This window comes from Embiotoca jacksoni, unplaced genomic scaffold, assembly GCF_022577435.1.
Source record: "Embiotoca jacksoni isolate LCO1_2020_lvr unplaced genomic scaffold, fEmbJac1.0.p SCAF_8, whole genome shotgun sequence".
In the NCBI taxonomy this organism is placed as follows: domain Eukaryota; kingdom Metazoa; phylum Chordata; class Actinopteri; family Embiotocidae; genus Embiotoca; species Embiotoca jacksoni.
In genome coordinates this window covers 7,626,587-7,648,199 of record NW_027185436.1, presented here as the reverse complement: position 1 = coordinate 7,648,199, position 21,613 = coordinate 7,626,587, and the positions used below count along the sequence as shown (strand labels likewise).

The following is a 21,613-nucleotide window of genomic DNA, read 5'->3' as shown; positions in this document are numbered from 1 at the left end:
TGGTGGATGGTAAATTTGTATTTCTCTACACAACAGCTCCTCTCAGTCAGGGAGAAAACTCTGGTAGGAAAATAATGAATAAATGAATACATTAAAGTATATAAGCAAATCTTTTATTTTGGTTAAACCATAAGCACTGTTGCAGAAACTTCTTCGGTTTTTATAAAAGTGGACTCTGGATCAGCACACGGCTGAAGTAACCCTTTTGTTCAGAGGCCTATCTGCAATTAAAACCAGCAGACATTGTTAGCGCACCACAGGCTGCACATAAAGTGTTGCGTTGTACAGAAACACACATCTATTCACTGGAGGATTTCAGAAGAAGTAGAGCTGCTCATATCCTGTGAAGTTTCCAGCATAGACAGGCGTGTAGTTGTAAATCAGTGACGAGGCCTCTTCCTCGGGATTGTCAAACTGATGTAAACTTCTCCTTCCTGAACAAAGCAGAAGTTAGATGCATGTGATTAACATAGAGTACAATAGGATATCTTAATCACCTCCATGGGGAAATGGGTAGATCCGGATACAGTATTAAATGTAATGCTTGTATTATTTTAATCATAAATGATTTTAATGTAATTACAACTTCCTTAATAATATCTTGTAATTGTTGGTCTGTTTTTCCTTGTCTCTGGTTTATTCAAGATACCTGTGTACATTTCAGATGAATGTTTAATCCTCTGTTAAAGTAGGCTAAATGTAATTTTATAGTACAGCATATTATGATATAGTATATATTCTGACATTTGTCTTTTTTTGGTTAATTTCAGAGAAATATATACCAGGTAGCCTACTGCATCACAATGATGCAATAATTCTATACATATATAATACATTGATATTAAAATAGTGCTTGACAGGTTGCAGCATTGCCCTAATATCACCAGAAATGTGTATTAAAAAATAAAGTGGCAGCAGAAAATCTCTGATAGCAGACAAAACATCTCACTATATACACTGTATATCATCAGCCTGCAACAATGCCATCTTTGCAGTGCATGACAGACAAAAACTGTATAAAGTAACCAATAAAACCCAATAGAATTTCTTTATTTCCTATTTGTAGACCAGTACCTGTGTTGTGTATTCTATGTCGTAGGATTGACTCAATACTTCTAAATAATGTGACTTAATCAAATTGTATTACTGCTTTACACATAAAGATCTGCTGATATGCTGGAGTCCAAGATGTGCACCCATGGAGCTCTGATAGTGTGTTGCTTTAGGTTAATTCAAATATGTACACATCAGTCATTATCTATCAGAAATTATCAACATGATAAACAGCTCTTTTTTCAACAACTGTCAATATGGTCAAACTGGATAAAATCTTCAGTTGGGTATCCTTTATTACAATATGAATTATCAATATAGACTGTGATGTAGGAACATGTCTGAAAATTCAATTGAGAAACTATTGAAAAATAACATAAGAATGTTGGAATGTCAATTCCTGGTTAATACAATGATTTAAATATCTGGAAAAAGTCCACTCATTAAAGCAAAAGTTCAATAAATCCAAATATAAATAAATTAAATATATTATCATTGATAATGAGTGTTTGTCACCTTCATTGACAAAAAACTGTGCCAGCAGCGATGACAGCTGAACAGCGTGAGGGGAGTGAGGGAAGTTCAGCTTTCTGTTCCACTGGAAACGATTCACCTCCGGGTGCCACTGCACTCCGTAGAAAGGATATCTTTTACCTGACATGAGAGAAGAAGCAAAACAACACCCAGGTATACTACTGTTCTTATAACTGTATCACAGCGCAATGACTCAGTTGGTCAAGATAACATAAAAATGTTCTTGTAACCTTCTAGGGTCGAGACAAAGTGGGTTCCGTTCTCAGCAACGTTCGTCGACAGCAGGGAGAAGAAACTCTGCAGCTTGTCGTTTTCCTGGAAGGTCTGTAAGAACATTCGTCACATCAATCAGCAGTGATCATTTGTGAGATATCTCTTATTATATTTCGATTCTCCATTAATGCTATTCCAGATTATTAAAACTATTTACAAGGATGAGCTCTTGGGCTTGATTTCTTTTGATGCTTTGTTTTCTCTGTGTGGCATCAGATAAGTTTATCTGCACTATCTTATCTTAACCCTCGTGTTGTCCTCGGGTCAAAATGACCCGCAGCTGTGTTCAACCAAGTTCTATTTTATTTCTATATTTTTATATTTTTTGGGATCATTGGTCATCATTCTTTAAAGAAACCCTCACAGCCTCCTTGTCACCAATGATCCCAAAAAATATGAAAATAAAATAGAACTTGGTTGAACACAGCTGTGGGTCATTTTGACCCAAGGACAACACGAGGGTTAAATAGGTGGACAGGTTAATGAGCCGGAGAGCTTGAACAAAAATACTGAGTCTTCCTGTGCTTGGATATCGAATGGCCCCAGGTTTCAAAGCTGATTTGATTAAATACAAATTAATTTAGGAATATGCACTGTATAAGATTAACATCACCTGAAACGTAAAGGATCTGGTTAATCAAATTACCACGAACCAACCACCACACTGTGAACCTGGGTTTTGGGGGCCTGGAGAAGTTACCGAGCTCTGACACAGTTTACAAAGAAAACTTTGCAATGCAGTCAAAGTGAATGAATGCAGATTTTTCACATATCAGTATAGTTTTATCTGTTAAAATCCTGTGAAGTCAGAATTTTCCAAACAGACAACCTGGGAATCACGTTTCCTGATGTTGAACTGATCAGATGATTGACTGTGATTTTACCTCTCAGCAACAATAACAAGGAAAAACCCCAGCAGAAGTGAAACATGTATAAATTCACTGTGGTGTACCTTTACTGTAACTCCATAGTGGTGGAAATTGCCGGTCAGAGGTTCTTGAGTCAAAGCCTTCATGAGCTTGTCAGGGAAACCTTTGAACATCTTACTGGTGTGGGCCTCTGCAGGGCAAAGGGACAGACATGTAATTAAGTGTTCCTGAAACCTAACTTAAAAGTTACAAGGTTCCGTCAAACAGTGTCATGATGGTAAGATCAATATATACAGAAATGGTTTGGTGACTGACTTTGAGCTCAAACACACCCTCTGATTTACAGCTTTCCTCTACTGACACCAAGTGTTGTGATTTAGTTCATGCAGTTTCCAAAAAAAATGTAACCAAACAATGAAATAGTTCACCTTATATCTATTAAAAACATATTTATAAAATTCTAATTGTAAATCAAGGCTGTACTACTACTAGACATGAAAAAATATTCACATAAAGACACCAGTGAGGCAGAGAGCTTTAACCTGAGGTTAAGTTAAGGGGCATCGCTACGTTCTCAGCCATGGTGCTTGTCAGAAGATTTTCACCGGCCACCAGCACAGTGAGCAGCTGCATGCCCATGCATGTGCCCCATATGGGGAAGAAGTCCCCGGCATCGTTGGCCTGAAACACATGCGGTCCAAAATCAAACTTTCTTTTTCTCTTTGCCTGAAACAGTAAAGTAACACCAAAACACTTCCTAACAATATTAGGACAGAATCTGACTCAGTCTATATTCGGCATTCAGAGTTGTATGTAGTTAAAAGTACTTCAATGTTAACAATAAACAGCATTTTAATATCAAATAAAGTCCTCGGTGCAAAGATTGATCCCTTTCAGAGTATTAATGATGGACTCTAATGTTGGACCTCATTAACTGTTTCACATTGAAAACTTCAGCAGGTTATATGAGCTTGTTGTATATATCAGTACAATCATTTAATAAGTTTGATTATTATGCTGAAATTCTGTAAAGTTAAAATAATGAAAATACTTAAGATTGCTGCAAGAATAGTCCTTTAAAATTGTGTATAAGCACAATATACAGTGAGTAAATTAATTAAAAGACAGATAAACAGACAAAGGACAATACTTTTTTTTTTAAAGAACTGATAGTTAGACAGGGCAGGTCTTATTACGGAAAACAATAAAAAAAAAAAAGAATGTTGTACAAACCACGAGGGCGAGCTTGTAAAAAATTTTTGCCACCCGGGCAAAGTCTGAAATTTCCAAATCCACAGCTCCCCCGATGAGAAGCAGGCTGAACAAAGACAGCAGGAAATATATTTACTGTATTTATTTAAGATAGAAATGCCATGTTTCCAGCCCATTTATTTTCATATATGTAGCTCACCCATTTATCTTCTTGAAGATGTTTTCATATTCAACAGTGGAAAGAGTCAATCTGCGCAAGGAAACAAAACAATCACTGAAATCAACAGATCATGCTTGGAAAAGCTCCTGTCAAATGTATGATGGTCTATCTTTACTGTTATGAATAACACCAGAGGACTCATCCCACCTGATAGGCATCACTCTGCTGCCCCCAGACTCCATGTATTTCACATAGGAGGCAGGTATGTAAGTCCTCCCTAAAGGTTTCATGGCTTCATCAGAAACTAACTGAGTTAAAACACCTGTGGGACAAAAAACACAGCAGCTGTGGAAACAATTTGACACAGACAAAGCCATAGAGAAACTGTCCTTTTCTCTATTTTCTAAATATTCGTAGCAAATAAACGTATCTTTCAGTGAAACACACATCAAGTCACTCACTTACCGATCACAGGTCGGTCATTCACCAGCTCCTGGCTGAGCACAGTCGGCATACTTTCACTGCAACAGAAGCAGCAGGCCAAAATCAAACACAGATGTGTTAAAAATCCTGTGTTGGACATGTTTTTGCAAGGATATAATTCAACAAACCAGTCTGATAAGGCTGCTGCTGATATGGATTGATGAAAGCAGCTGCAGCAGACTTTTATATGGTGTGTTAGAAGAGGATATGGTCACCACAGGGAAGTAAGGAATGCCCTGATTTACATGTGACACCTCCTGTACTGGACTTGCCGGTTAGACAAGTTGATTGCTGAGGTAAACAAATATTCTGCTGACAGTGCGGACTTTTTGGTAAAGTTCGGATCACAGAGTGTGGGAAAGGATGCCGCTTTGTGGGTCTTCGTGGATTTTGCAATAAGGGTGATATAGATTACATGAGAGCATTAAAGAAGGCAGCTGTAGGATCATACTGCTCACAGGGATTCACAGTGCTGTCAGAGGTTTCTGTTTATGGTGCTTCAAAGGGAGGAAACTTATTGCAAAAGCATCCACACTCTTCTGTCTGTTTCCATTTCCTGTAAAATAGGGGCCATTTCTCCTGCCTTTTTCCAATAATACTGTGAGAACATGTTTGATAATCTGCTGTATTTTTGGAACGCATCATGTGAATGTCCTCAAAACCACATCTCAGTTATGCAATACTTCCTTGAAACATTGTGAAAGCAGCAGATTCTGCAAAAAGTTTCTACACGGATTACGTAAAAGGAGACAAATGTCTAATAACTGAGCAACTTTATTTCCTGATGAAGACACTGGTCCTTGATTTAAGATTATTTTGTCAAAGGTTTCATAGAGAGAGGCTAAAATTACCAATTCATACATTTTAATACAGCCAGATAAAGTTCTTGCAGCCCAGTGTATACAATGACTCAAAGGTTGTCTGGATAAATAAAAAGAATTAAGGATTATCTTTAGACCAAATGAGTCTCACAAAATATATTCTGTAACACATAAGGTTTTATGGTGACAGGAGACAGAAGCTTACAGTAGTAAAATGCAGCTGAGTGTTCTGCTTCTGTTTCCAAGTGAAGCTCAAGGAAGTAAATTAAATCACCAGGAATGCTTTCAGTCACTGGTGACTGTGCAACATTTGAGTGGAATTCAACAATTCCCAAATGAGTAACAGCTGGAAGGAAAAACAGGAAAAAAAAAAACCTCCAACAGAACCAGGCTCAGAGGTGGCTGCCTTGATCGGTCGGGGTGAGGGGAGAGCAGAGAGAGAAAAGAACAGAAAGAGAGATACAACTAACAATAAACACTGGGTAGATTTGTGGTACCAGTAACTGCAGATTAGATATCCCCAGAAAAAGCAGAAACTACAGGAGAGAGAAGGAAAAAGGTTAATGATATGAAATGGTGGCACATGAATGTATGGAGGGTGAAACAGGGAGGAGAGGAGCTCAGTGCATTATGGGAGGTCCCCCAGCAGCCTAGTGCTATAAAGAGCATAACAAAGGTCACCTGATTAACCGTGAGTATAAACTTTATCAAAAAGGAAAGTTTGAAGCCTAATCTTGAATGTGGAGCGGGTGTCTGTCTCCTGAACTGGAGAGGGCCTGAAAGTTAAATGTCTGCCTTCCATTCTACTTTTAGAAACTTCAGCAACCACAAGCAGGCAAACACTGAGAGCAAAGCGATGTATTAGGATGATATGATCTCTGTTGCTCAATCCTGTCACTCTCACTGCAGCATGTTGGATCAACTCAGCTTTTTCAAGAGTAAATGGGACATCTTGATAATAAGGAATTACAATAGTCCAGCCTTGAGGTAAGAAATGCATGGACTATTTTTTTCACTCTGAGACAGGATGTTCCTAAAGATAGGATATCCTAAGCCTTTCATTCTTCTATTGTTTTTATTTATGGCCCTTCATGGGTTCCTTTATTTAAGTAATAAAAACACATTTAAAATTCATCCCTCCATTGGATGGAGGGGTAGAAGAGTGACTGATTACTGTAAGATGGAAGACTGCATGACAGTTTTGGTCATTTGTTTAATGATGTGAGAGGAATGTGCACCTCCAAAGATCAGTCAAACAAGTGGTGCATTATTAACTGATGTTTTAGCCCCTTCTAGTGATCACATGGTGCATGTTTCTATCAAAACACTGCTACTAACTCAGGATGGGTCAATAGAGGCTCAAATAGAAGCATACTGAGCAAAGTCTTTTAAAGATCACATCGTAAAAATACAGAAAGCTCACCAAATGACAGGATATAATGATCATGGTTTAATTTTTGTAACATCCAGATATTAGAGAGAAATTATTTTAATCTGATCTTTAGCAATTATGCACACTTGTATTTGGTTATATAGAGTTATATCCCAAGTTACAGTTTTACTTTTATATATGTATGAGTATGATTATTGCATCCATTGCATCAATTGTAAAGTCTGTATTTAGCACCAACCTCAGAAAGTCACAGATACTTCCTATATTTTTCCAAAGTGTTTTTTAACTTCAAAATACTGGTCATTAATGTCAGAGATATTTGGTCCAGTCTCCAACAACTGGACAACTTTGACAACTTCAAATCCTACAACATCATTTTATTCTCATCTATCTTCTTTGTTTTTTACTCTTTTCAGAAATATTAACTCTTGTAGATGTTATTTAAGACATCAACATATTAATACAGCAGTAAAGAAAAACTTCATTTGATCCTTTCGGTCACACTTCAGTCTGAAATAAAAGTTTTTCTGACATCCATGAGAGCAGCAGCTTCCATCTTCAGATGGTTAATAAATCAGAGTCCATTCATTTTCTGTCTTTCTCTGCAAAGAAAAAACACAAAATAAAGTATTTACTTCAAAATTGTAAACATTAAGCAGTCTTGAACTTGCACAATAAATCCAGGTTTTAGCCTTCCCCCTGATGGTCACTTTCAACACTCATATAACAAGGCTCACATAGAGAGAAAGAATAGAAAACATAAATTTAGTGGAATGCTTTTAATTAAAAAAAATTCATGTAATTTGTTAATTTATTGTTGAACACTGTTTAAACCTGTCTGGCTTCATTTCCACCACATTTAGGACTTCTTGTCCTTGTTGTCTTGTGAGTTAAACACTGAAGTCATTTTTAAATTTTAGAAACAGTAGTTTGAAATTGAAAATATGTACCTAAATATTTTTTTTTCAGAGTTTAAAACCTTAATATTCCCACAGTCAGGCATTAACATTCATACTCAACATGTTTTATATGTTGTAAAGATTGAAAATGCTTTTCTGAAACAGAATTTTAAAAAATCTCATTATGTACAGTACAAAGGCCAAAGTTTCAAATGAGCAGTTTATTGAAATTATACCAAATAAAAAATTAAACACAAGACGCTTTATCATAAAGCAACCTCACCTTTGAGTCTTTGTATCTCCTGACTAACATCCTCATACACAGCAGCCAGCAGCTCTTCTTTTGATTTCAGACCATCCAGAAATACTGAAAAAAAACAGATTTAACATTTAAATGTCATTTACTTTATTTTTCAATAATAACACAGCTACTAAGGTAAGAGTTTAAGCATTTGTCAAAGTTTTTTTGTATGATCTCTGTGACTGAATTACTAAAGCTGCTCCAATAATCACACATTAACCCATCAATAGCCAATGTCACTATCACACAGCATCTTTGACTGGGCTCTCACCCATTGCCAACACGTTGCTTTCCATGTCTTTGCGGTTTTTCAGGTACATTGGCCATACGTGCCCATCGAAGTATCCCGGAGGATCAGGAGGCGTGTACACCCTCGAACTGTCAATCAAAAACAGGAACACAGGTAAAAACACAACATTTTACTTTTACTTTTAGTCTCAAACAAATTAAGCTGTAAAAGTGAAAATATAATGTAAAAACAATGCCTCCCCCTCCCCCCCTCAATAAAAGAGAAAAGAGTACCTCCGTCTCGCCTTGCAGACATCAAAAGGTATTTCCATGAAATATCTTTTGTCAAACAGCTCATTCAGTGGCCTGGGCATGAAAGAAACATCAGGGGGTTACAGAATTATGACCAAGAATATCATATTATTGAGAGATTATTAAATAAATTCTGGGACTCTTATGGTAAAAAAAAAAAATAAAACACAGCTCAATAGCAACTTTCACTACAAATTTGAATGGAAAATCTTGATCTGAAGAACAAATATTTATGTTTTTTAAATAGAACTGGCAGTGTCAATTTACATCGGACATAGCTTTTTTTCAACCAGTAATTTGTTATCTATTATGTTGACCTGTTTTCTTGTCAGTGGACAAACGTCATGATTTTGCATGTTCAGCTGTTAAGTAACTACCTGGAATTATTTCATTGGAAGCTCAATTTCATACCAGCTGCAGCTTTACAAAGTCACAACTTCTTAGCAACTCCCTATGAAAATACAGTCCTGTAAACTTTGGAATCAAACATTAAAGATTTTATTCATTGAATTTATAACCTCAATAAAAACAATGTGACTTTGTTAATCCTCCCTCTTGTACCTGTGGTTGAAAATGAGGAATCCTTCCACTATCAGTACGTACACCTCGGTATCGACTGATGGTGTTATATAGCTGGGTTTCAGGCCCTGCTGCCTCAGGAACATGTGAGGATCTATTCGCCATGAGTCCACCTCTCTCATCATCGTGTCCATGTGGAGAGCATCAAGCACTAAAACAGAACACAGCCATTTCTTTCCCCTATCAGAAAAGGGCATTTTGATCAAAACAATGTAGTTATTCATTAGCAAAATATTTTCTGGTTCAAGCTTCTTTAGTTTCTGTCTTTATAACCTCTTAGTTTAAACATCTGTCAGATGAGGGATTTGAAGATTCACCTGAGAAACATTTTCCACTGTTTTATGATATTTCATAATGATGAATGAAAAAAATTTGCAATCAATACTCTCAATGCTGTTTTAAAGACCTTTCCAAATTGCCAGGAGTAATTCTAGTAGAAAAACCTCCCACTAAAATTTGTATTTTAAATATATTGTATATAATCTATTAAATACCCAGCATTTGCACATACACCCTCTCCAGGTTGCTAAAACTCGTGAATTCTTGTAACTAAATGTCACAGAAATGACCTCAGTGTTCTCAGTCATAGCTAATCTGCTGAATCCATCCGCCATTTTCAGATGGAAGGATGACAGCTGCACCAAACTGTGACGTGATGTGATTGAACTGCGTGCATTTGGCTACTTATAAAAACAGAAAAATAGAACTAAAACTCAGTAGAGTGTGTCCAAGTTAAATTGTATTACTGTGAATAAGGATTCACTTACTTCTGTTACTGAATCCAATAGTTATCGAAGGTCACGGGGCAGAATGAAAAAATTCAAGAGAAATTTTAATCCAGTGTTGAATATCAAACAAATGAAGTGCCCTTACTGTCATATTGCTTGAAGCCGTTGCTGTCCAATGGTACCACAGAATCATCCTGAAGAAAAGAGCATCTGTGATCACCCAAACTCTCAAATCTCCAGAGTGACAGCAGAAAAAGTGTAAAAGTATCTGTATGATGTGAAGACAACCTCACGGTCTACCTTAAAATATGAGTCCTGTGCAATGATGCAGCTGTTGGGGATCTGATGGTGTAGACTCTTGGAGAGAGTAGATTTTCCTCCATTCGTCATCCTGAAAAAACAAACAGTCCATATCGCTAAAAGCAATCGTTACTTCTTTTGCTGCTGTGCTATAGTGTGTGTCAGGACCAGAGCCTGAATGAGAAGCAACCGGGCTGATTTATCAACTCATATCAGTGCAACAGAAAAACATCAGTGTTGGTGCAAATTTACAAGCCAAAAAAGAAACTTAAGTACACAAATGTGTATTTTTCAACAGTAAAATGTCCCGCTCAAAATCTATCTTAGTTACAATAATTTAAAAATATAACCAGGTTAAAGGAGCAGTCTGTAGGATTTAGTGGCATCTAGTGGCGACTTTGCAGAGTGCAACAAACTGAACACTGCTCACCTCACCCCTTCCAAGATTGTAAAAAAAAAAAAAATAAAAAAAAAAAATAAAAAAAAAAAAAATCCAAAACATGAAAGACCCTCTCTGAAGTCAATGTTTGGGTTATCCTTTCTGGGCTACTGTAGAAACCCCTCGATCCCCCTAAATCCTACACACTGAACCTTTAAGGGATCTTCATTGAAAATGTTCATGATATTTGTTTATGTAAAAGGCAAAAGGAAATCCACTGATACCTAGGTTTTAAAAAAAAGCCAGTATTATATTGTTTTTCAGCTGCAAACTGTCATGCGCAGTAGATATAGCAATTACAACTCTACCCTAAAAAAAATAAAAATAAAAATCAATGGATTCTGATTCAAACATGTTAGAAAAAAAGCACTGGCTGATATATATCGCTATCAAACCCTAAAGTATCAAAACCAGTAAATGTCATCACTGTGTAATTAGAGGCATAAGCACGCCAACATTTGCTGAATGCTACTACATCCATCACTGGAGCTGGGTTAACACAAGTTAACACATTTTAAAACTTTTATAAGAACTCCTGTCCACTGTTAGCACTGGATTTACAACCTCTTCAGGTTGTTAAACCTCATGCCATCTGTGCCATTAATGGCTATTCTTCTGCCATCCATAGATCCTTCCATCAGTTTTAGATGAATGGAAATATTACAGCTGCACCAAAAATGTCTTGCAAGTTAGAAAATAAAAACAACAGAAATACACCACAGCGCGGATCCAGATATTTACAGTATATTGCTGTTTTTAAGCATTTATTTTATAAACCTATATTCGTGAAATTGCAATGTTTCAACTACTGACATGGACATAAAGGTTTGCATCAGCCAACATTTCATTTTACATTATTGGAAAACTGTCTGATCAGTGAATAATATCAGAAACAAACAAAAAAATAAGACTGGGTGATTTAATTTGGACTTTTAGGACTCTGTTACAGAACAAGGTGTTTTTTTTTTTTTTTCCAGAGAAAACAACTCTTATCAGTCTTATCTTAGTTGTCACATGTGGTATTTGACCTGGTGCCCCTGCTGCTCCCGCCACACTACATGCATGTTAGCCAGTATTAATATGTCATTTAATATCATCAGACTAATATATTGTTTGCTGCCTCTGTGATCCGTCGTCTTCTTTGCCTGTGTTTCCCACTCAAACAATAAACCATCAAGAAGCGTTTTAGAAGCTGACACTGGCTTACCTGGTTAAATAAGAGATGAAAAGCGATTATAAAAAGCAAAAAGGTTACACGTATTTGCGCGTTGTTAAGTTTGAGATGCAAAATGCTATCTGCGGTCCGACAGGCCACCCAGAGCCAAAATGACCAAAGGAGTTTTTGCAAGGAGGTCACCACATTAATGTTTACAATCTTCCTGACTTACTTACCCCCCAACTCCAACAACTAATGTCTTCATTTCAGCTCGCTGCGGCTGCAGACTTCACTGATGTGAACAACTGGTAATAACGAATTCATTAACAACCCATGAGCAGACTTTACTGGGCCACTGCCCCAGCAGCCCTGCTGCGCTCCCTCATGCCTTTCCGCTAGTGGACACTCGTGATTCGCTGATAGTGCTGTGACGTCATTCACGACCTGCCCATTGATTTAAAAAGAAGACAAACGCAATAACAGTAATATAGTTACATTAATTTAAAAAATAAAATACAAATAATTATAGTATTACAAATGAGTGGGACAATCACGAATAAATCAATAAATGAATTATACGAATAAAAATAAAATAACATTTTGTTTAAAGCTCAGTCTGCATACAGAGGCATTTTTAAAAAAGTAAGGTATATTATGTAAAAAGAAATAGAGTAATATAAATTAATAATTGAAAAAAGTACAACGCCGTATATTAGATGGAAATCTAAATGTAATACATACTACACAGTTTTAAATAGTAATGTAAAGTCAAATATCAAACAAACACAAGACAGGGCAGAACTACTTCACGCGCATGCGCAGACTAACTTTTCCGCGTAACTGAACTTCCTCATTGGTAGTGTAGCAGCAGAAGCAAAAGTGCTTTCACAGTTTAGCGACGTTTCAGGCTGAGATAACCCACTGCGTTTTTTTTTTTTTTTTTCATTTTATCTTTGAGCATCACAAATGTCGAAGCCTCCTCCCAAGCCGGCCAAACCAGGTAAAAACCACCTCTACGAGGGTCTGATGTTTACGGGGTTTTTTTTTTTATTACCAGAACCTGTAGTCTTGTTTTCACGAAGGCAGCACACCTTATTGGCGAAGGGGCGGGCGGTGAGCACTTGAGAGGATTGATCGGCGGTTTTCTTTCGTTTGTTTGAGAAACTTTTTTTTATCAGCCGGTGCGAGGAAGGACCTAAGACTCGGACGGATGACCGTAGTTGTGATCCCTGACTGGGACGGGACTACAATGGAGCTGTTAAAAGAGCCTCCGCTGCTGATTGACAGGGACTTCCAGCTCACAGCTGCAGGCCTCTGTCACTTCCCTATTTCCATCAGTCGTGCTAGGAGAGTGCTGCAGTCAGTGGATTTAGGTGATGCTGAGTCGATACACTCAATGACGATACTGACTTCCTACAAGCTCAGTCTGTTCTGGTGAAACACTTTTACCAAATGTTGGTGAACGTGTCTGTCACTCACGAAAAAAGTAATGAGGTCAGATCGTGTTGTTGATTAAATAACATCTATTTGGTGGAAATTATATTCTTATGAATTGTGTCAGTGCAACGGGTGTAAATTAATAAAGTTAAAGCTTATGTATGTTATTTAAAAAAAAAACAAAAAAAAAACATCATTATCGTTCATAGTCTTCGTGGTTATTAATGAGTGGGCTCCGTGACTCCTCACCTGGCTGGGACAACAGGTTAGTTTGCCTGTCCTGACAGATGGTTGTATAAGAGGCTTCAGTCTTATTTGGTGAAGTCGGTGCCTCGTGTAGTCACGACTGATTCATTTAACGCAGTAATTCATGCGGAGACACAAAAGAATGAGAATGAAAGGCGTCCCTGTCAGGGGCTCAGAACAAAGTCACCTGCAGAGATTTGAAGGCAACTCTCCATGTTGAATGGTTTTGGTCCTTTTTAAAAGTCCTTTTTGTGTCCCTGCAGCTTCAGGACTCCTGCTCTGTAACTGTCCCTTTAATGATGTGTTAAGAAGGAAAAGTCAAAAATAGAATTTCCCCGCAGAGACAAATGTAAAACTTTGGCATCACGCATAACACGGGCAAAGAATTCAAATTTACGAGATCAGGCATGCGAGTGTTTCTTTTAACCCTCCAAGTCAGAATTTAACAAGAGGATTTGTTACTGGATGATGGAGAATTTGCAGCACAAATTGCGTTCTGTTGTCTCAAAGGCTAGAAGCTGAGATGGTTGTTGGTTTGGGCTTTGAAAAGCACTTTGGAATCAAAAAGCCACCAAGATGAGAGATGTGTGGGGGAGCGTGCATCCATTGGTTATCGTTGATCTCATCACAAAACCACAAGCAAATACAATGTACTGACAGTGTTTTGCTCACTCTGAGGCTCACTTTTTTTTTTATTTAAATTTTTTTTATTTTTAAATAGGGCAGCACGGTGGTGCAGTGGTTAGCATTGTCGCCTCACAGCAAAAAGGTTCCGGGTTCGAATCCGGTCCTGGGCCTTTCTGTGCGGAGTTTGCATGTTCTCCCTGTGCTTGCGTGGGTTCTCTCCGGGTTCTCCGGCTTCCTCCCATCATCCAAAAACATGCACCTCAGGTCAGGTTACCTGGCGCCGCGCTAGTGGCAGCCTGTTGCAGCAGCTCCCCCCTGAGAGCCCCCCTGCTGTAGTGAAGAAATTTCCCCTCGGGGATTAATAAAGTGAAAAAAAAAAAAAAAAAAATTATTTTTTTTCTCCCTTTATCGTTATAAATTTTGGTCTCGAGTTTGTTGCCTGTATGTGAGCCTGAGGGTTTGAGACGCAGCGAGAACCTGGCCGAGTCAGCACAGGTTTTTTTTTGTGTGTTTTGAGCTGCATGACCGGGCCTGCAGAGCAGTCGTGCTTTCTGGTGCTGAACAGAGCCGGACTTGTGCAGCGGCTCAGCCCCTCTCATTCTGAGACACTGGAGGCAGTGTGTTAACCAAACACAAACCCTGAGCAGCGGCAGAGGGGGCGTCGCAACTCTAAACATGTGGGCCTGTTTACCGAAGCTACTTTAAACATATCACAGTAAATTCATCAGTGTCAGCTCTTTTTTGTTTGTTTAACATTGAGAACACGGATAAACATCGTAATGCAACGGATGCGATAATAAACGTCTTTATTTTCAAAGTTACAACTGAAAGCAATGATACTAAAACAACCAAGCTAAAGCATAAATTGTGCTTGAATAAAGAATCAGATCAGCACCCATAAAAACACAAAATGATTACTGTGTTTTAAAGAATATTGTTGTCTTATTTAACATGGGTGTATCAAACCTCTGAAAAGGAAGTTAGCAGAGTGAAGCACTGAGTGATGTTTATCTATAAATGAGATGCAAATAAGAAGAATAACGTTCGCTTTGCAGGAAGATCACATTTTATCGCCAACCGAAAACAAATTCAGTACTTTGGCTTTGAGTGTGACGAGCTTATTGGTCAGCATGGTATTCCTGAAGTTTGTGGAAGACTTATCACCTATGTCGTGCGGGTTTTGAGGTTCTTCCCCAAGCAAATTTTCAATTTTTTGACGTTAGTTAGTTAGTTAGTTTATTCATCCATTCATATGTCCAATAAATCTAGGTTTAAAAAAACATTACAATTGAATAAACAGCGAATAAAAGTCAAAGTCAGTGGTGATAGTGAGTTAAAAACAGGGCCAAAATCCAGCCATCATTAAATAAACAGATGAATAGAATTTTAAATATAGTTAAAAAAAAAAAAAAAAAGATTAGTATCACCACATCATTTTAAAAATGTTCCACAAAGTTGGAAAAGCTACAGCAGATGATAAACAAACAACAACCAAAAAGCCTCGAGACAAAACTTGCCGCAGAAGGGAAAAGTTAATTTCGTTAATTCGATGCTCTCCACGATGAATCGGCTGCGGTGAGGCTGCACCTGCACCGTACGATAACATGGAAAACTCCCAGTCAGTTTAGAGAACGTAACGTTTATGTACAACACGCTGAACATAACTTGTGGTTTTGTTTGGTCCCGGAAATAAACCGCTGGTCAGAATATTTTTTTTAGAAGTTTGTGGAACAAGCTTGTCTTTAAGCTCCTTCGTAGGTCTCCATGAACTAGTTCAGCTGCCAGCTGAGACCACGACAGCTCTGGTAGCATTCCAGCCGCAGAGCGAACGCCAGGCTCGACATCACAGGCCCCGAGGGCGGCGACACGCGGCGACCACTCTGTCTCCATCTCTGCGCTGCGTGTAGAAATGTTGACTCGTGAGCGCAGGGGTTGTTACACGCTTCATGCGGGTGGCTGTTCACTGAGGCGATGGATGACGTTACACCTCTCTGATTTATTCTTGTATGTGGGGAATTTACCACATTAAAGCTGCCCCTGAGTGAAACTCGGCTCTGCAGGGCGGTGAAGTAGCAGCGTGTGCGGTTTCACCTCACTTTTGATATCCAGCACAGCTCGCTCTGTTCACCGCTCCTCTGCTAATAAATGGTCTAATAACACTTCAGCTAACGTGCAGTCTGTTTTCTTCTCCACTAGGCCAAGTCAAGGTGTTCAGGGCATTGTTCACCTTCGACCCCAGAACAGTAAGAGCTCTGCGCTGGTTTTCTAATATTTGATGATTCCTGATGACCTGATGTTTTTGTCTTTTATTGAATTATTCTCACTATCAATTAATCTGACCGTCGCTAGCGGCTGCCGACAGCGTAGAATATTTAAATCACATTCATTCTGGTCTTGTTTAAAAAGTACAGCTGTTGAAATATCCTCAGTTATTGAGAGCTCATGTGGATGTCTTCCAAGTGTTTTGTCCACTTAACAGTCTGAAACAAAAAGAGATTTGGTTAACAATCAAATATGATACCAGAAAAAGGCCTCTTACATTTTTGAAACTATAAACAAAAGACAAATAATTGCAGATTAATTTTCCATAGATTTACAAATGGATTAATCAACTAAACATTTCTGCTACCACTGAAATGCACAATAAAATAAGAAGTCCTTACCAGAAAAATCCCTCGTTCATGTCCTACACCAACAATTATAGGTTAAAGCACATTAATATGTGGGTTTCATGATTGTTTTAATTGTCAGTGGAGAAAAAGGGGAAGAGATGGGCATGAACTGTAACACAGAAGTCAGTCCTGAGTTCAGAACAGCGTGTCTGATTATCCTGGAGCAACTTTGTCTCATCTTTTTTTTTTTTATTTATCCAGCCCGACGAGCTGTACTTTGAAGAGGGAGACATCTTGTACATCTCTGACACGGTAAGTAAAAAAATCTCTGAGATTTCAGCTGCCGTCTTGCTCTTCAGATCTTCACGTCCCACCGAGTTTGAATCTGCAGTTCTTCTTCCTCTCTTCTTCGGGTCCTTTTTTGCGGTATCATTTTTTGCATTTTCCACCTTCGGTCAGATGTTTCTCTTCCTCTTCATTTCACTGCTGTTCCTCTTCATTCCTCTCAGTCTGCGGTCTGCTTCTTCTCCTCAGACTGACACTAACTGGTGGAAAGGGACATGCAGAGGAAGGACGGGACTAATTCCAAGTAACTATGGTGAGTAGAAGACATCAAACATCCTGTATGTGATCAAATATATTCAGTAACATGAAGTGTAACGGGGGCATAATACAGTAAACTGCTCTTTTGTCTTCTTAGTGGATCTTGATGTATTGATGCTATTGTTCTGTTTTTTTTAGTGGCTGAGCAGGCAGAGTCTATTGACAACCCAATGCATGAAGCAGCCAAACGAGGTATGACTATGTAAAAATGTGCATATTTCTCTGTTTTTATTTATTTGTCTTAAGATCATTCTTTCCCTTTCTTGACCTTTATAATGTCTCTTCTGTTGCTGCTAAAGAGCTGTTACACTGTTTACAATATTAGCAATCTTCTCCAGCCGACTGTGTGTGTGCACACGTGTGTGTGTTTAAACAGGCAATCTGAGCTGGCTGCGGGAGTGTGTGGAGAACAAGGTTGGGATCAATGGGCTGGATAAGGCTGGAAACACTGCCCTCTACTGGGGATGCCACGGAGGACATAAAGGTAACAGAGGATTGTAGTTGATGTGGACTTTACAGGATCAGACAGGCGGCCATGAGGTTTGGGTTTATCAAAGAGTTTGGTTTGACTGCAGAGTCGGTGACTGGATATCGTTTTATAAATCCTAAATTGTGACACTGGGGCAGATTTTTTTTTTTTTTTTTTTTGCACGACAAGTGAAGTACATTAATACAGGAACTTGGTCTTGTCCCTGAATTGTTTCAATATCATTGTTATATGATCCATATCTATAAATCTGTTCCCTTTTTTTGTGTGTCAGATGTGGTGGAGGTGTTGCTAAGCCAGCCCAACGTAGAGCTCAACCAGCAGGTGAGATGATATTAAAACCGCATCAACGTCACTAAAAGGGTGAAACACATCTGAGATTTTCCAGCCAATCTCATGTTGCGTGAACAGCTGCACAATAAGGTTGTGGGAGTGGAAAACGTCTACAGCCACAGGATCAAGGCCTGGTGATGGCAAACCCTGCTGGATCTTTTATTGTATCATTCTTGAATCCTTCAGCTGAGCTGCAGTCTGACTGGATGAAGTAGAGTTCATGGAAGTAGAGTTTCTCCTGCAGGACAGATCAGCAGGTTATCTGTTTATTTATATAGAGGGAGGAACGACATCAAGACCTGCAGATTGACATCTTGATGCTGTGGTCCACTGATTATTGATACTGATGCTGATAACAAAGTAAGAGAACATTTTTGAATAAATGGGTGGCGAGCCGGAACAAAAGCGGATACTTCCATACAGGACACAATGAGGTCACTCAATGATTTGAAGAGTATACATAAAATATGACTCATGCTATGGACAGTGGACCCATCATCAAAAACACCAAATGAAAGGAAGTTTTAGAAAATGATTTTTTTTTTTTAAGTTTCAGTGACTTAAATCTTTGCCAACATGTACTGAAGCTGCTCTGGAGGGTGTTTACTAAGACACTTTATTTAATTCGTCTTTCACTTGTATTTCTGCCATCCTTTCTACCTTCAATTAGTTAAATTGGGTCAGATGATAGAAAATTAGGTGTTAATGCATTTCCGAGCAAACTGCAGTGAGGCTGGGAAGGAATGATAACAGTTTAGTGTGTGTGTGTGTGTGTGTGTGTGTGTGTGTGTGTGTGTGTGTGTGTGTGTGTGTGTGCGCGGACACTGACAGTATTAGACAGTTTTTCATCTGTTTTTGTCTTTTATTGAATTATTCTCACTATCAATTAATCTGACCGTCGCTAGCGGCTGCCGACAGCGTAGAATATTTAAATCACATTCATTCTGGTCTTGTTTAAAAAGTACAGCCGTTGAAATATCCTCAGTTATTGAGAGCTCATGTGGATGTCTTCCAAGTGTTTTGTCCACTTAACAGTCTGAAACAAAAAGAGATTTGGTTAACAATCAAATATGATACCAGAAAAAGGCCTCTTACATTTTTGAAACTATATAAACAAAAGACAAATAATTGCAGATTAATTTTCCATAGATTTACAAATGGATTAATCAACTAAACATTTCTGCTACCACTGAAATGCACAATAAAATAAGAAGTCCTTACCAGAAAAATCCCTCGTTCATGTCCTACACCAACAATTATAGGTTAAAGCACATTAATATGTGGGTTTCATGATTGCAGGGCTGATTGTCCGGGTGCCGTATGTGATGTTTCCCAGCCTCACCTGCTGCGTCCTGTCAGTCAGGAAGTTTGTCAGTAAAGCGTGTGCAAGTAAAAACGATGATGTTTTGTGTTTTAGAATAAGCTTGGAGACACCGTGCTGCACGCTGCTGCCTGGAAGGGTTATTCTGACATCGTGGAAATGCTGCTTAACAAGAGTGAGTATCAGGTCATCAGCAGGTCATCATCATTATTTGGGTACATATGGAAACTGAGCAGGGAGGAAGCTCGAGGAAAAAAAATGATCAAACCCAAATATGACTGCACATTTTGTGTGTCCTCACATACACAATGGTTTTATCTTTGTGTCTGTTTTTTGTTGTTGTTGTGTGTGGCTTTCTGCAGTTTTTCTAGTGTGACTATGTTTGTTTCAGATGCGAGGACGGACATCAGGAACAATGAGAATAAGCTGGCTCTAGAGATGGCCACCAATGCCCAGAGCGCTACTCTCATCAAACGGAAGCAGGGAGGCAGTAAGTACCGCTGCCACTAGGGGGCAGCCTTACAGCACTCACACATACACAGTGCCACAAAGATAAATATGGCTTCAACTGAGCTCCCTACTGCCAGTGGAGGGCAACTATGAGGTGACAAGCTCAGGCAACTGAATTAATTTGCAGTAGTGCACCACGGGGCTGCGGTCATTACATGCAAAATGTTAACCTTCGTTGACATCAGGAATAAGCCTCATGCAGGGTATCTAGCATTACATTAAGACTACACTCAGGAACTTAATTTGCAAAAGATGCAGCAGACATTTCAAGGTAAATATAAGCTGTAAAATATCGCAGTATTTGTATCATTAACTGTTCATTTCTCCTGTTTCAGACATCACCCGCACACAAAGCAACGCAGAGGAGTATTTGGACGACGAGGACTCGGACTGACCTGGCCCCGTCCCAACATCGTCACTGTCTTCCATTGGGTTTTGGGGGGTCGTGAACCTTAAAGAGTTTTATCACAGACCTGAAATGGATTTGCTGTCACCGTAACTCCGTTTTAGCTCAGTTATTTTGTTGAAACACCCTAGCTCTTGGTCATCTGCGTTACATCAGTGTGAATTTCACAGCATTGGATTAATGCGTTTTACAGTGGGCCTGCTTTGCCAAGTACATTTCCACGTGTGGGGAGTTTGTCTTCGAGCATCAGTTGCGGGCTGAGGGGCAGAATATATATCGTTGTGGAAAAGAGACCAAAAGCTATAAGAAACACATTCCCCACCTACAGATTATGTCTAACCTATTAAACTGAGAATTAAAGTGCCATGTAGATTATATAATTGATCTGATCTGTGTCTAGTTTTCCAGCTCCACTTAAATCACTGGACCACAAACTTGACCAAACAGAATCAGAAACACATTCTCTCCTGCATCTTCGTCACAACTACACACAAGTGGGACCCGTTTATGTACATTGGGGAGGCAATTAAAACATGTATTTGACTGTAATGTTTCCCTTTAAATTGAAATTTTCCCGCATTTGACTCCTGAATTAAGGGGGTCACTAATGCACATAAATGGGCTTAATAGGGAAAATAATTTGTAAACTGTCTTGTATGGCGGTGATCTCATGAAACTCACCTGTAACTCTCTGTACTGCTCATATTTTGGTATGAGTTTTAACATTTCCACTGCTGTTTAAGACTGGTTTTCAGTTCAATGCAACTAAAATGATCTGCCCTGTGCAAAACACACTTTACATTACTGTGATCTTGCAAGTTTTTGATGGTTTGATTTTCCATCCTGGGAGCAAATTTCTGGTGTTTTATTCCAACAAATTTAAGAAAAAGTGCCTTAAATATATCTAACTGTGTCTTTGGTTGCGTCATTGTGAACATGTTTTTGTTGGTTGTGAATTTCTTTAGATGATTTTGTTCTGAATTTGTGTCTGCTCTGTCTTCAATCTGCAATAAAGATTTTTAACTTAAAATGTCACGTTGAGTTAACACTTTTTGAAAGCCAACATCAATGCATGTGGCATAAAGGAAAATTATCAAAAAATTGTGTCAACAGCATCTTTAATTACAGAAGCAACACTGGAGATTATAGTTAATTACTCAAAAGCTTCTCACAAAAAAGACAAATTGCTCTCATTACCGAGTGTAAGTGTGCAAACAAACCTTTACATGTAGAGTAATACGATTCTGAACTGCATAATAATCCGATGAGGAATGTGCAGGAAAAACACTGC

General features: G+C 38.5%; 3 protein-coding genes across 3 annotated transcripts; 1 reads left to right on the top strand and 2 right to left on the bottom strand.

Annotated features, from left to right (window-relative positions):
* Positions 1-127: 127 nt before the first annotated feature.
* LOC138191535 (gamma-glutamyl hydrolase) lies at positions 128-4,875 on the bottom strand. Its single transcript, XM_069138410.1, has 9 exons — positions 4,567-4,875; positions 4,309-4,423; positions 4,141-4,191; positions 3,963-4,047; positions 3,272-3,410; positions 2,813-2,919; positions 1,818-1,911; positions 1,570-1,707; positions 128-434 (listed from the first exon to the last, which is right to left on the bottom strand). The coding sequence occupies exons 1-9, from the start codon at positions 4,682-4,684 to the stop codon at positions 316-318; spliced, it is 966 nt and encodes a 321-aa protein (XP_068994511.1). The 5' UTR covers positions 4,685-4,875; the 3' UTR covers positions 128-315.
* Positions 4,876-5,361: 486 nt separating this feature from the next.
* Positions 5,362-12,119, bottom strand: nmrk1 (nicotinamide riboside kinase 1). The gene is made up of 8 exons (XM_069139066.1): positions 11,977-12,119; positions 10,146-10,236; positions 9,991-10,039; positions 9,100-9,268; positions 8,521-8,592; positions 8,270-8,376; positions 7,981-8,064; positions 5,362-7,400 (listed from the first exon to the last, which is right to left on the bottom strand). The coding sequence occupies exons 1-8, from the start codon at positions 12,003-12,005 to the stop codon at positions 7,384-7,386; spliced, it is 618 nt and encodes a 205-aa protein (XP_068995167.1). The 5' UTR covers positions 12,006-12,119; the 3' UTR covers positions 5,362-7,383.
* A 488-nt stretch (positions 12,120-12,607) lies between these two features.
* On the top strand, positions 12,608-21,352 carry ostf1 (osteoclast stimulating factor 1). Its single transcript, XM_069138745.1, has 10 exons — positions 12,608-12,740; positions 16,247-16,293; positions 16,924-16,974; positions 17,197-17,260; positions 17,404-17,457; positions 17,642-17,749; positions 18,027-18,076; positions 19,503-19,581; positions 19,798-19,896; positions 20,252-21,352. Exons 1-10 carry the CDS (start codon positions 12,707-12,709, stop codon positions 20,308-20,310), a joined length of 645 nt encoding a protein of 214 aa, XP_068994846.1. The 5' UTR covers positions 12,608-12,706; the 3' UTR covers positions 20,311-21,352.
* The last annotated feature ends 261 nt before the right edge of the window (positions 21,353-21,613 follow it).